The sequence below is a fragment of the Rana temporaria genome, chromosome 7 (genome assembly GCF_905171775.1).
Source record: "Rana temporaria chromosome 7, aRanTem1.1, whole genome shotgun sequence".
NCBI lineage: Eukaryota > Metazoa > Chordata > Amphibia > Anura > Ranidae > Rana > Rana temporaria.
In genome coordinates this window covers 74,208,254-74,223,174 of record NC_053495.1, presented here as the reverse complement: position 1 = coordinate 74,223,174, position 14,921 = coordinate 74,208,254, and the positions used below count along the sequence as shown (strand labels likewise).

At 47.0% G+C, this 14,921-nt stretch overlaps 1 protein-coding gene across 1 annotated transcript in view; it reads left to right on the top strand.

Moving 5' to 3' along the window:
* Positions 1–14,921, top strand: part of CACNA1I (calcium voltage-gated channel subunit alpha1 I) — a 2,078,868-nt gene that overhangs the window by 909,875 nt on the left and 1,154,072 nt on the right. The window contains 1 exon segment of the mRNA XM_040359583.1: positions 2,497–2,682. Coding sequence (XP_040215517.1) covers positions 2,497–2,682 — 186 coding nt within the window.

The following is a 14,921-nucleotide window of genomic DNA, read 5'->3' as shown; positions in this document are numbered from 1 at the left end:
TTAATATAGACTTCCTGGGATGGCCTGGAGTGGAGCCATGCAGGGAGGAGAGATGATAAAAGGCAGCCAGAAAGGGAGTCAGGCCTCTAATGGGTACATGGAGGAGAAGGTAAGCTGCCAGACATTATTGCATGTCAATGACAGTATGCTATACTAAAAGGTTTGTGCACACCTGTCCCAACAAGATGCTGGTTGCCAGCAAACCACGGACCCATGACTGGAGGCTTCATTACACCAAATTATCTACAAAGCTTCTGGGCTCTAGGATCCAATCCAGGACTTGCTACCATCCTGGAGCCCCTCAACCTGCATCGCCAAGGATCCTGGGTGCCACCAACTCCTCTTCCTACAGTAACAAGAGACAGCATGTGTAAATGCGTATATGTGCAAAAAAAGTAATATTATTTAAAATGTATTAAATCCGTAATCAAAGTTAATATTACCTAGTAATCACAATAAACCTAATTAAAGCCTGTTGCTTAAAAAGTGACTTCAAGTATTACTCTTATTATATCATTGTTCAGTCTGCAAATGATTTACACCATAAATGATCCAATTACAATCTCAGGGAATTCTGTCTTCCAAAAAATCCTGAGCAGTAAAAATTATAGTGACATTATTTTTGCACTGTATATTTTCACTTCTCTTAAAGAGAAAGTAAACTTCCTCTGCTAACATTTACTTATAGGTAAGCCTTACCTCTAGGTAGTGTAAATATCTCCTAAACGTGTACAGTTTGGGAGATATTTGCATTACATGCAGCCAGTGACATCACTGGTGCATGCGCTCTGAAGGAATGGCCACCAGTGCCGTTCCTTATGAGCCCTGTGCCGTGAACGGCAACTCCCGCACACATGCGTGGGAGTGACTTCATCGCGGCTCGCCAGTCCCAGAGCCGGTGCCCTGCGAACCCAGAAGCGAGACTGGTGGAAATGGAAGCAGCTGCAGTGCTGACATCACGGTGTTGGAACAGCTTTGTTTAAAGGTAAGTTTCACATATTGTGCTAGTATGTGATGCATAGTAGCATATTATGGCTTTACCTTGCAGGAAGAAAAAAAAAACGCCCAGTGGTGTAAAACCGCTTTATTGTTGCCACTACTTAAAAAAAAAACTATAAATAAGTAATGTTTATGTTTTCCCAGTAGTATCCAATTTATGGTGATTTGACATGCATTTACCTTGCTACTGTATCTGTGATGATATCACCTTTCTGCATCTATTATGCTTTATCTGATTTTCTAGCTTACTAGTATTTTTTTTGTATCATTTATATTCATGAATTTGTTATCAATTCATCTTTTGTTTTCACACAGGAAACAAGACAATTGACGTCAATATGCATAGACGTGTGCACTGGGTGTGCAGGGTACACCCTAATTACCTGGTGCTGCGTTAATTGCCCCGTGCCCTGCCCCCGTGTCCCCTCTTGTTCCCCCTCCCCCGCAGAGCACTACTGGCTTTCTCTCCTCTCCTGCTGGCTGCTGCAGGGGATGTTTCAGGATGGAGAAAAGGGAAGGGGCTGGTAAATATGTCATGTCATATGTCCCATCCTTTTCTGAATGAATAAACTGAGTGATCGGAACTGTGTTCATTCATAACTGAAGCATGGTAACCTCTGTTTACTATACTTTAGTTTGTGAATGAATAGGAAGCTACTCAGCACAGAGCACTTCCCATTCATTCACTGCCCAGTGCAGCTGAGGATGCAGATAAAGACACTGGGGAATCTCTGTCCTCAGTCTCTTTCTCTGTTACAAAAGTGAGACCCGAGGCCTCGTTAGACCCCTGATATTTTACCAAGGGCCCCCCAATTTTTTTTAATAATAATAATACAATTATTGTAAAAAAAGTATATAAATACAATTGTAAAAGATAATACAATAATACAAAATAAAAAAAATGACTGACACTATCCAATGCCCTACTGACACTAATCTCTGCCCTACTGACACTGTCCACTGCTCAACTGACACTGCCCTCCGCCGTACTCCCTGCTAACAAAGTCCACTGCTCTACTGACTAAGACCATCCACTGTCCTACTGACAAGTCTACTGCTCTATTGATGCCATCCATTGCTCTACTGACACCGTCCACTGCCCTACTGCTGACACCTTCCATGTTTTAAAGAATGAGTGTGTTCTGTTTGTGTGTGTGTGTGTATGTTTATATATATATATATATATATATATATATATATATATACAGTATATATTGTGCACACACATATCTATATGCTTAATAACAAAGTTTGATTCCTTCTATATATAAGCAGGAGTCATTAAGGCTTTTTACAATCATTTACCATTCTTATTCCCAACATTATTCATACATACTGCATGCTAAAATTTTTTACTCTTTCACTCACTGTAATTAAAGTTAGTATATCATCCAAACAGAATATATAGAAGAGAAAGGACTTAAAGAATGTATGCTGTTTTAGTTTCTCTCTCTGTGTTTTTATAATTGCTCCTATTTTCTGATATTTTTTATTCAGTGTCTGGGAGATTATTGGTCAGAACGATGGTGGGCTTTCAGTTTTAAGAACTTTTCGTCTTCTTCGGGTGTTGAAACTCGTACGGTTTATGCCTGCATTGAGACGGCAGCTGGTAGTCTTAATGAAGACAATGGACAATGTGGCTACATTTTGCATGCTTCTCATGCTCTTTATCTTCATCTTTAGGTAAGAAATGTGTGGGTTTGGTTTGGGTTGAAAACTGAAAAATGCTTATATGGCCTTTACTGCATAATAATACAATAATTTCTTATGTGGAGGGTATGACAGTGGGCAATATGTATAGGAAAGAAGTGTGGATGTTATGACAGTGGGCAGTATGTACAGGAGAGAAGTGTGTATGGTATGACAGTGAGCAGTATGTACAGGAGATAAGTGTGGAGGGTATGACAGTAAGAAGTATGTACAGGAGAGGAGTGTGGAGGGTATGACAACGGGCACTATGTATAAGAGAGGATTGTGGGGGTATGACAGTGGGCACTATATATAGGAAAGAAGTGTGGAGGGTATAACAGTGAGCAGTATGTATAGGAGTTGAGTGTGAAGGGTAATACAGCGGACATGTGGAAGGATGTTTAAGGACTATGGAGTGATAAAGCAGGCCATACATGGATTGAAATTAAGCAAATTAAGCAGAGACCAGCCATAGTCGATCTATGTATGTGTAAAAAAGCAGTGCAGCGCTCAGAAAAATAGAAATAAACAAAATAAAATAAAAACAAATTAGAAAAAACTAAATTAAATATATATGTAAGGCCTCGTACAGACGACCGAACGTGTCTGCTGAAACTGGTCCGTCGGACCAGTTTCCGCGGACATGTTCGGTCGTGTGTACGGCCGACCGGACAGGTTTCCAGCGGACAAATGTTTCTTAGCATGCTAAGAAACATGTACGCTGGAAGCCTGTCCGTCGGACATGTTCGGTCGTCTATACGACTCACCTGACATGTCCGCTCGGCGTGGAAGCATTGACCTTTCAGGGTCGCGCACGTCGCCACGTCATCGTCGCGGCGACGGCGCGGCCATGTCACCGCGTTCGCTGTCCGCGGGAAATTTGGTCTGATGGTGTGTACAGCCATCAGACCAAAATCCGGCAGCGGACATGTCCGATGAAAACGGTCCGCGGACCGTTTTCATTGGACATGTCCCGTCGTGTGTACAAGGCCTAATAGTCCAAAGCAGAGCAGAAGAACCACAGAAGAAGCAGAATTCCTTGGATAGTGAATGGAGTGCTGAGATCAATCACCATATATCCAAAACAAATGTGTCTCCTCCACCAGAAGTGCAAACCGCTCACCTGAATGAATAGACCTCTGAATGAACAGCAGGTCAAACACGCTTTCCCTTAAATGGGTAATGGTAGGATTACGTATTCACATAAGATCAAAATCCTCATATGATGGATGTCTTCCAGGGATGCTCATAAATGGAGTGTGTTCATATAAAGGGTAAAAAGAAGACACATAGTGCTCTCCATTTGCAAAAGGAACACAATATTTAATATAAAATATTACTCACAAACATAGCACTATGTCCTAGTGCACGGAATGGAAGCATACAAAAACAAAGACCAGGTAGGTGGCTGTCCTGACATCACTGCAAAACCCTGATCTATGTATGGGCTAGCTGGTTGTACACAAATCAATCTATTAATTGACTTGAGTACAACCAGCCTGTCACGTTTTCCCCAAAACAATCAGTGCTGCCAGCTATAGTTAGCAACACTGATCATTGTATAGTAGGGAAGGCTCCCCACTGGCAGAACACAATAACACTTTGGGAGCGATTCCCCTATTAACAGGTCAGCAGGTGTCCCTCCTTGGTAACGGGGTACATTGTACCCCTACCATTTCACAAAAAAAAGTGTCAAAATGTTAAAAACCACAGGAGACAGTTTGGTTCCAACGATGTAATCCACTCTCGAGCGATCCGAGAAAAAAAAACAGACGCTAGGAACAATACTGCTTCCACAGGAGGCGCCCAGCCGAATAACGCTCATTCAGTGTGACAGTTCTTTTATAGCTGAGGCCGGGGCCACCCTCGATGCCTCAGACGGTACGGGATCACCCGTATACATCATTGGGTAACCCCGGTCTTTCTCCTTGCGTCAGAGAGGGGGCTGGGTCACCCGCGCATGTGACGGGTGGCCCCGCCCTCACATATAAAACAGCTGTCATACCAAGCGAGCGTTATTCGGCCGGGCGCCTCCTATGAGGCGCTATCGTTCGTAGCGTCAGGTTTTTTTTCTTCGTATAACTTGAGAGTGGATTATATAGTTGTAACCTTTTTTTCTTTTGTACTTTTTACTTTTTAATAAAGAATACAAATTTACATGGGGGGGGGCGGCATCTGGGGGTCTCCTTAAAGGGGGCTTCCAGATTCCGATAAGCCCCCTGCCCGCAGACCCCCACAACCACCGGGCAAGGGTTGTGGGGATGAGGCCCTTGTCCCCATGAACATGGGGACATCCTCCCCAAGTTAAAGGCATGTGGCCTGGTACGGTTCAGGAGGGGGGAAATTTCTTGTCCCCCTCTTTTCCTGCGGCCTGCCAGGTTCTGTGCTCGGATAAGGGTCTGGTATGGATGGATTTTTGGGGGAAATCCCACGCCATTTTTTTTTATTTTGGTGCGGGGTTCCCTTTAAAATCCATACCAGACCTAAAGGGCCTGGTAATGGACTAAGGGGGAAACCCATGCTGTTTTTTTTTAATGACTTTTATCTGTATTGCCGGGACCCGACAATTCAGCCGCGAGTAGTTTTAAATTACTTTTTTCTTTAGAAATTTCATTTTGTGCCGGGAAATACGTTACAGGCATACTATAGACACCCCCAGGAACGAAATTTAAAGGAATATTTTACTTTTATTGTTTCACTTTAAGCATTATTAAAGTCACTGCTCCTGAAACAACAACAGTTTTTAAAACTTTATTTGCATTGATACATGTCCCCTGGGACAGGACCCAGGTCCCCAAACTTTTTATGACAATAACTTGCATATTAACCTTTAAAATTAGCACTTTTGATTTTTCCCATAAAATTTGCCGCGAACACCCCAAATTGTTCACTGTTTGGTGAACGGGCGAACAGGCAATTTTCGATAGCCCATCCCTACCCACAAGGTACTGGATGACCAATCCAAAAAATCTAATTGCACACGTTCACTCCCCCCCATCCAGCCTCCCCCTTGCCCTTCCCTCCCCCAAAACAGAAACGATGGTTCCTCATTGAGCCCTACAGCTACACCAGCCAAACGGTATTGTAATCCACTTCAATATAGTGCTAGGGATATTCCGACAGAAATGTTGTAAGAGAAATCCCACTAACAGGCGCGCATCTGCGCACAAGCACGGGCACACCAGTGTGTGTAAGAGAAGCCGGGCTAACAGACGCGCATCAGCGCACAAGCACGGACACACCAGTGTGTGTACAAAGAGGGACTTGTATTGGCGCATACGTGGGCATGCACGTGCACGTTTGGGCGCCAAGTGAGCCTATTTAAACTGAACCCTGACACATGAACATTGCTGAGTGGTCTTTCAGCTAGTGCCTGTTACCTGATCTGTTCCAGCTTCTTGTGTCTTGACCCCGGCTTCACCAGAACCTTCTCCTTGACCTCCGCCTGCCTACCTGATCTCGGCTTGTGTTTGACTCCGCTTCCGCCTGATGTTCTTGTACCTTGCTGTCCATCTGTGTACCGAACCTGGCCCCCCCTGCTGCGCTGAAAGTCCTTTCGGACAGGACACTGGATGAGGGGAAAGCCAACAGTTCCATTGCAAATTGTGCAAGCTCTGGCCAGAGGTCAAGCCTGCTCACCCAGTAGTCCAGGGGTTCATCACTTTACAGTGCGTCCACATCGGCCGTTAACCCGATATAGTTGGAAACCTGTCGGTATAGGTGTTCCTTGATGCTGGATCCGGAGCATAGCTGTCGATGGGTCAGCTGAAAGAATGATCGCATATCGTTAGTGACTAAGACATCTTCACACCGCCATCTTCTTGCAGGCGCTGTTAGATTGGTACCCGAAATTGTTACTCTGTGAGTGGAAATTCCTCTGCCAGCAGACGCAAAAGCAGAATGCAGCATTTCTCGAAGCAAGGCCTGGAAGTGCTGCATTCTGATAGCCCTTTGTGATGGTGGTAACATTTCCGCCATGTTTTGTTTGTACCGGGGGTCTAAGTACGTTGCCACCCAGTACTGGTCCTTGCCCTTTATGCTTTTTATACGGGGGTCCCTCTTAAAACATTGGAGCATGAAGGCCCCCATTTGCACTAAACTGGAAGTGCTGTACTGGCCTGGCACCTGCTCATCATCCAGGATAATGTCGTCCCCGTTCTCCTCCCCCCATCCACGGACAACACCAGGGATCCCAGAAAGGTTTAAAGCATGCTCTTCTTGCTCCTCCTCCTCCGCCCCGGCACCATCCTCCTCTGACTCCTCTTCAGACTCCCGTTGTTGACTTGTCTCAGGTGGAGTAGCCCCCCCTGGGAATTCATCCAGCATTGCGACTTCCTCATCTTCCTGCTCCTCGACGGCTTGATCAATAACACGATGCAATGCATGCTCCAGAAAGAAGGTGTAAGGTACGATGTCACTGATGGCGCCCTGGCTGCGACTGACCAGTTTGGTGATGCAAAAAAACCAAGCTCCCCAGAACCTGTCCTGCCGCAGAGTTCATACAGGTAGTCATTAACTGCGCGTTTCTGCTGGAGCAGCCTATCAAGCATATGCAATGTTGAGTTCCATCGCGTCAGGCAGTCACAAATAAGACGTCTGACGGGCAGGTTGTGTCGCCGCTGAATGTCAGCAAGGCGAGCCATGGCCATGTAAGATCTTCTGAAATGGGCCGAGATTTTCCTGGCCTGCCGCAAGACGTCCTGGAGCCCAGGGTATTTGGCAACGAATCGCTGCACGACCAAGTTTAGAACGTGTGCCATGCATGGCACGTGTGTAATTTTGCCCTGTTCCAGCGCGCTCAGCAGATTGACACTGTTGTCGCACACCACTTTACCAACTGTCAAATTGAGCGGTGTTAGCCACTGATCTGCCTGTGAACGCAAAGCTGAAAGGAGTGCAGTACCAGTGTGGCTCTTCCAGGCACAACAGACGCAGCAAAGCATGGCTGCACAACACAAATCCACTACAATATGCTTTCTATATTTGAAAGTATATTATAAGTGTATATTACACCTATATACTGCAGAGCAAGTAGCACACCTATACCAGTGCTTGAAAGGACTTTTGTGGACCTGTTAGGTAGCGATTTGTGTCGCTAAAGTCTGTCCCTGATTGAAACGCCAACCTCTCCCTGCACTGACAAAAAGTATATGAATGTATTAGACACCTATATACTGCAGAGCAAGTAGCACATCTATACCAGTGCTTGAAAGGACTTTTGTGGACCTATTTTGTGGACTGATATACTAGCCCTAAAAAGGGCTTTTTGGGGTGCTGTTCTTACAGCAGAAATCAGATGAGTCTTTCAGGACTGGAGTGGACACTAAAAAACACTAGCTTAGCTATAGATTTCCCTATAAATTCAGCAGCAGCAATACTCTCCCTCCTCTCACTAAGAATGCAGGTTTAGAATGAATCTAAAATGGATGCTGCCCGAGAGGTGGGAGGGTCAGGGAGGGAGGGTATGCTGCTGATTGGCTGGAATGTTTCTGCTGACTGTGAGGTAGAGGGTCAAAGTTTGCTCAATGTTAATTAATAGGAGGTGGATCGAACAGCGCATATGTTCGCCCGCAGTGGTGAACGCGAACGCGCAAAAATTCTGTACATCTCTAGTGATAGGCCCTGATTTGATATTTGACCCATCAGAAAGCCGTATGGAGAGTCTCTGTTGCTTAGGCTGCAAAGCAATGTTGTGCTGCTGGACGAAGGCATGGTCAATGAAGAAGAAGCTGCAGGCATCTGAGTCAATTATAGCCTGGACCTGGAGTGCCCCTTCTGGAAGCTGTAGTAAGACAGAAACAGCAATGTAATCATATTTTGTTAAAGTCAATGCACCAGGATCGCGAGGATGAGAGTCAAACTTACGGGTCTTTTTTGAGCACATGCTTGCGTAATGTTCGGCTCCCCCACAATATAGACAGAAGTTATTCTGACGACGCTGCCTCTACTCTGGTGACAATGGTGAGGAAAGTAGACCTATCTGCATTGGCTCCGGGGCCTCAGTAGTGGCAGAAGGTAGCGGTGAGGCAGGAATAGCTGGACTACTAGGCACTCTGGGCAGCATCCACATGGGATGAAATTGACTGGTTCTCTCGGGTTTCTCCATTCTCTTAAGCGACGATCGATCTGGATGGATAATTGGATCAGGTCCTCCAAAGAACTGGGAATCCCAACTCGGGCCAGTTCATCTTTATGCGCTTCAGAGAGTCCTAACTGGAACTTGAAGCAGAGAGCGGCATTGTTTCATTGTGCATCGAAACTCCACCGCTTATAGTCTGTTACATAGTCCTCCACCAGCCTACGACCATGCTGGAGAGAGCAAAGGCTGGCCTCCACTGTTGCGGTACGCTGGGGGTCTTCCTATAACTTGGCCATTTCATCCAAAATAGAGTCCAGAGAGTTCAAGAAGGGGCTGGCCTGTTCCATCAAACATTGAGCCTAGGTTTGAGGCCATCCCTGGAGCAGTGAGACGATGAACCCCACTTTAGTGCTTGCCAAAGAGAAGCTGCATGGTTGTAGCAGGAAGTATAACTGGCAGGCATGTCTGTCTAGGATTCAGCGCATGCGCATTGGCGTTAGCGGAATGGGAGTTAGCAGCTGCTGCATGGAGAGCGCTTGCTGTGTGAGTTCTCTGACAGGCCGTTCTTGCAATGTCCGTACCTGCAGTTGCAGGGACCGGAGGTCCCTGGAGTCAGACCACACCACATCCTCCACTGTGGAGACCCGGTCCTCCACCTCTGATACTTGGGCACAGAATTTATCAAGATCCTGGCGAATGAAACTGATGTCTGTCACCACATAGTCGATTTTGGCTGTTAGAGATTCCTTACTCTCTGCAATTGCTGCCATGATTTCTGCGCCGGAGGGGTAAGCTGCTCCCCAGTAGTATGCGTGCTGACAGACATGATGGTAGCAGATGAGCGCGTGGTCAAAATGTCAGCCGGCTGAGAAGAGTGGAGAGCGATGGAGTCAGGCTGCGTGGAACGGGTCTTAAGTGGACCCGTCCAAGCAGAACCAAGCAGCAGGTTTTATTTATTGTACACCACGGGACACAGAGCCTTAAATCATTACATAATGGGTTGTATGGTCACCAGAGGTGATTGGACACTGGCACAACCAACCAGTGTCCAAGGTGTTGGACACGAGGAAAGATGTGCTGAAGAAAGCTCTGCCTAAGAAAAGAGCTACACTGTGGGTCCATCCAAGACACTTAAATTTATTACACCAAAACTGGATGGTATCCGGACCTCATGGATGAGGTGTCACCTGTAATGTCTCTCTTTGGAGGACTGGGCTGTGAGGGCCAGCACTTTCGCTCTATACGCTAAAATTCTTGGGAGAGTCTTTTACAAGGCCCAGGGAAGAGGTCTCCTTTAAGTAGGAACCCATACCCCTGAAAGTTGGCACGCAGACCCCGCCGTGATGGGGGAAGACAAGGTGAATCTAGGAAAAAGTCCTAGGTGTTAAACTTAAGGGCCCGGATTCAGAAAGGAGATACGACGGCGTATCTCCGGATACGCCGTCGTATCTCTGAGTGCGGGCTGTCGTATCTATGCGACTGATTCAGAGAATCAGTTAAGCATAGATTTCCCTAAGATCCGACCGGCGTGAGTGTCTTACACCGTCGTATCTTAGGCTGCATATTTACGCTGGCCGCTAGGTGGCGCTTCCGTATAGTTATGCGATGAATATGCTAATTGGGTAGATACGCCGATTCAGAAACATACGTCCGGCCGGCGCATTTTTTTACGTCGTTTACGTTAGGCTTTTTTCGGCGTTAAGTTACCCCTGCTATATGAGGCGTAGCTAATGTTAAGTATGGACGTTGTTCCCGCGTCGAGTTTTGAAAATTTTACGTCGTTTGCGTAAGTTGTTCGCGAATAGGGCTGTACGTAAGTTACGCTCACGTCTAAAGCAATGACGACTTGCGGCGTAATTTCGAGCATGCACACTGGGATTTTTTCACGAACGCCGCATGCGCCGTTCGTAAAAAACTTCAAATACGCGGGGTCATAGTTAATATACATAAAACACGCCCACATCATCCACATTTGAATTAGGCGGGCTTACGCCGACAGACATACATTACGCTGCCGTAACTAAGGGCGCAAGTTGTTTCTGCATACGGAACTTCATGACTAAGTTACAGCGGCGTACCGTATCTGCGATACGTTACGCCCACCCATAGATAGACAATTCTATCTGAATCCGGGCCAAGGACTTTTCCTATTTAGTGTGGATGTAATTTTCTAAGCCACCACTGGGGGGAGTAAAGAGTTGAGTTTTCACTCACTAAGCTCCAAAGCAGTGTCAGTCCAGACGACAAGCACACTCCTTCCGCTGCAAGCTCTGCCATTACCCTCCTCCTCCTTCCAGAGAATGGAGGATCTCCCAAACACAGGAGAAAACACCATTAACCGCATAGGGGTGTGGAGGATGCCCCTAGGACACGCGCACTTTATAATTATTTCAGTGGGAGGAGGGGGGGTGGGCCTGAAGAGGCACGGGGACACGCACAGGCGCACACATGTGCGCGGGCACGCTTTATAACAGTGGTCAGACAGGAAGGAAGATCCTCACATGTCTGGAGCTTCCCTGCAAGGGACACAGCAGTGTTTAAAGGGCAAGTAAGATCTCCATGTGGTTGGCTGAGCACCCCCCAAAAGATAAGACACCCACTCTGGCATGAAACTGTGTGTTATTAGTTGCATACTTATATGTAAATTGCTAAACAAGCACAGTAGTATATGCATTTGTTGGTACCTTGGTTTTGCTTAGCATTATGTCTTCCCAAAGAAGAGGCTCTGGAAGAAGCAGAAAAGCATTGCCGCCAAAAACGGGAGGCTCTAGCCGCGCCTGCTCAGTACCCTCATCTCCTGTAATACCTGAAGTATTTATACAGGATGAGCCATTACCTCTATCAGGAGTTGCAGCCTCTCCAGAGAAGCCCGGAGCAATAGAATGCAATGGCATATGCGCAGGGCGGACATGACAGGGTTAACAGGGGAAGTGAAGTTTGGAGGAGTTTGCTGTGGGAGTTTCTTAGGGGAGGGGTTGAGAGGCAGATAAAAGCTGGTCCCTCCCATCAAAGACAAGCACAGTGCAGGGGAAAGTTCACAGGAAGGACAGAGCTATGTCTGCTATGGAACAGGTTTTACCCAGCTCAGGGATCAGGCTGAGGTGAGGGGACAGGACTGGCTGCAGGAGGTCTTGGGGCCTGTGCTGCAGCAACCGGAGGGTGAGAGCAGGGTGGTGGGGTCCGTTGGGGGAGGGCCGGAAGATCGAGGCCCCCAAAGCGTTTTTCCCCAGATCAGTTTGGGGGCCTCCACGCGGCTGGGGGGGGGCTGGTTCGGGGGCTCAGGCGGGTGCTCCAGCAAAACGAACGGCAGTTCGCGCGGCGGGGAGTCCTGTGCGGATCCCTGGCCAGGCGAACAGGCCTGCGGTGGAGCGAGGGGGGGCTCGGGAGCGGCGGTGCGGCCTAGCAGGACGAGGGATCGCGGGACCGTGGCCCCGCCCCTGCATCGGCATCGGTGGTGCCCAGGCCTACCCCTGGGAAAGTGGAAGCAAGTGTCCCCAGGCCTTCCGGTTCCGCAGCAGTGGAGGGAAGAGGAGCCACGTGGTCGGATGGCGTGGGGGGGAAGAGCAGAGGACAGCGGGGCTGAGGCCCCACACACTGGCCCTGGCAAGGCTGTCCGGAAGTCGGTGGATGGCTACGCGGCGCGGAGGAGGGGCCGGATGGTGGCAGTTACTGCGGCAGCCGTGGCTGTTATGCCTGGCGGGACCTCGTCAGATGAGGAACAATCGGGTATTCCACGGTCGGTTGGCGAGCTGGCGGAGTCGGAGGAGGAGGCTGATCCCCTGCCCAGGAGGGTGGCCAAGGTGGAGAGCAGACGGTCAGCTGGCGGGTCAGCACCTGCGCAGCCCGGTAAGTCCATTTTACCTTTATCTGTGGGGGGTGTGTCTGGCAGTGCTGGGTCGGGGTGCCAGGCGGGGGTTGTGGCGCCGGTTGTTCGGGGAGGCTGCTGGGGGAACCTTATGTTTACTCCAGCCATTCTGATGTTAGGTGTGTGATGAAGTGTCGGGTCCCTATGTACGGTAAGCTTATGTAAAAAAGCCTCCACTTGGGTTAGGTCCCCTTATAATGAGTGTTGGTGATACGCAAAGGATAAGATAAAATAAGCCCTCTAGTGGAATTATAGTGAAACAATAGTGGTGTACAAAAAATGTGAACCTGCCCTCTACGTGTGCCAGTGAGGCTTCTGTTAACGTGAGGGGATGCCAACATATATTTGCAATGGGTCCTGTATTGCATCAACATAAAAAAAAAAACATATAACTAAAAGAAACTAAAGGAAACCAAGAAGTGTAAAATATCAATAGGTGCAAATATGCTGTAAATCCTCCTGAGTATGCTCTGTACTAGGGCAGCCTCAGTATTGGTGGTGCCCTCAGAGCACCCTATAGTTAGAGGATGAATGTAACAACTTGTGGGATAAAAATACCAAATCGAATCATTCCACAGTGCAATTCATGTGAGCAGCAGTCCCTGTAGCTATACACTTAGTAAGGTGAATCCTCCAAAATGCATGAACTATATATATGACTATTAAAATAAATTTTACAAAAATAGGTAGATAGATTAGTCCCCCAGGGAGTATGTGAAAGGTGTACAAATTCTTGTTTTCCAGTAGGTGACGGCCTCAAATTCCCAGCTGGAGAGATCAGGTGGAATCCATGCTTCCCCCACTTGTGTCCCCACTCACCGGATAGTAGTCCCCTCAGGGGGGTGTAGAGCCTTAGGGATCAGTGAGCGGCGTTGGTTGCTTACCAGCTGTTCTGTCTCAGGGTCCTCAGCGGGTTATGGCGGTCTCATTCCATGTTAAGGGTGATGATCATGAGAGGAAAAAAGAGAGGAGTCCTCATAGGGTAGTAATCCCAAAAAATTTGATATTTAGTATAAAAAGTTTTTTGATCGTTCCAGCAGAAAAGTATAAAAAAAAAAAAAAAATTGATAATAAAATAAAAATGATAAAAACAAACTTGCTAGCATGCAAGCTATGGCCAGAGTCCTTTACCAATAAATACAGTGAAGGATCAAGCTAGGCAGGTCCCGGGTATTGCAGGATGAAAGTCCAGTGAGGAGCATGGAGCGTGGTGTCCGTTTGCGCTCCACCGCTCTGCGTTTTTCTTACCCGGAAGCTGTCTCTAGCGTGGTGCGTGTGACGTAGTGACGGCTGGTCACCTGACGCTTTTCGTCGATTGGACGAGGTCAAAGGTGATACCCTCCCATCGCGTCACACTACGTTATATTTCCTAAGCGGGAGTTACATTTCCTCCCTCTACCAATCAGGTATTAAGGGATGTGAGGGTGTGAATCGTGCAATTATCCAATCAGGGGTGTCTCAAATGCCGTGATTTGCGTTTCAGAGTGGGTACGTGCATAACCAAGAGGGCACAACCTTCCTGAATTCAAAAAATCTAAATATATGTGCCCAGCGTCCCTAGAAGGAACACTAACGGGCTTAAGTTCCCAAAGAAGGTTGCAGAGCGCAGTTGTTTGATAAGAAAATAATTCCCAAACATATCTTGCAGAACTTGAATGCCGTTTATTTTCCTTATCAATCTAGCTCTTTCACATTATATACATATCTCCAGTGTTGGGGGAGAGGGGGGGCACATGAAAAAATCAATGCCCAGGTAACTATGTAATGTCCTGCAGGGGAATATAAGCATGACATGGGGTAATTTGTACTGTGACTATAAAATACCCAAATGGGAGAGAGGCATGAGGCATAGTATTTAAAAGTGTTTGCTATCCCCACCCTATGGTCATGGCAATATTCATTGGTAGGAGTGTCCTTATGCTAGTGGGAGGGAAATTTCATTTTTCCGTTTTCTCTGCTATTATGTTCAGTGCAGATTTTTGAAAAATGGGCCATTTAATATATTCCTAGTGACCAGGCTTTAGTAGGGTAATCCTCTCACAAAAGATAATGATTAAAGGGAGTTACATTACTTCGGTCACTTCAGTGTGAGATATGTAATGTGTAAGAGGAAACTTATGTATGGGTGATATATACATATGCATATAAAGTCCTTTGATGAGATTATACATCTTGAAGCCTCTAGGCTTAGGCTATTAAGATGTATGGATTGGGTGGTATTATGGTGATTGCTGGGACATATGAAGGTCAAGGGTGCCTTTGGTATATGTAAGGGGCCGGGGTGTCCAG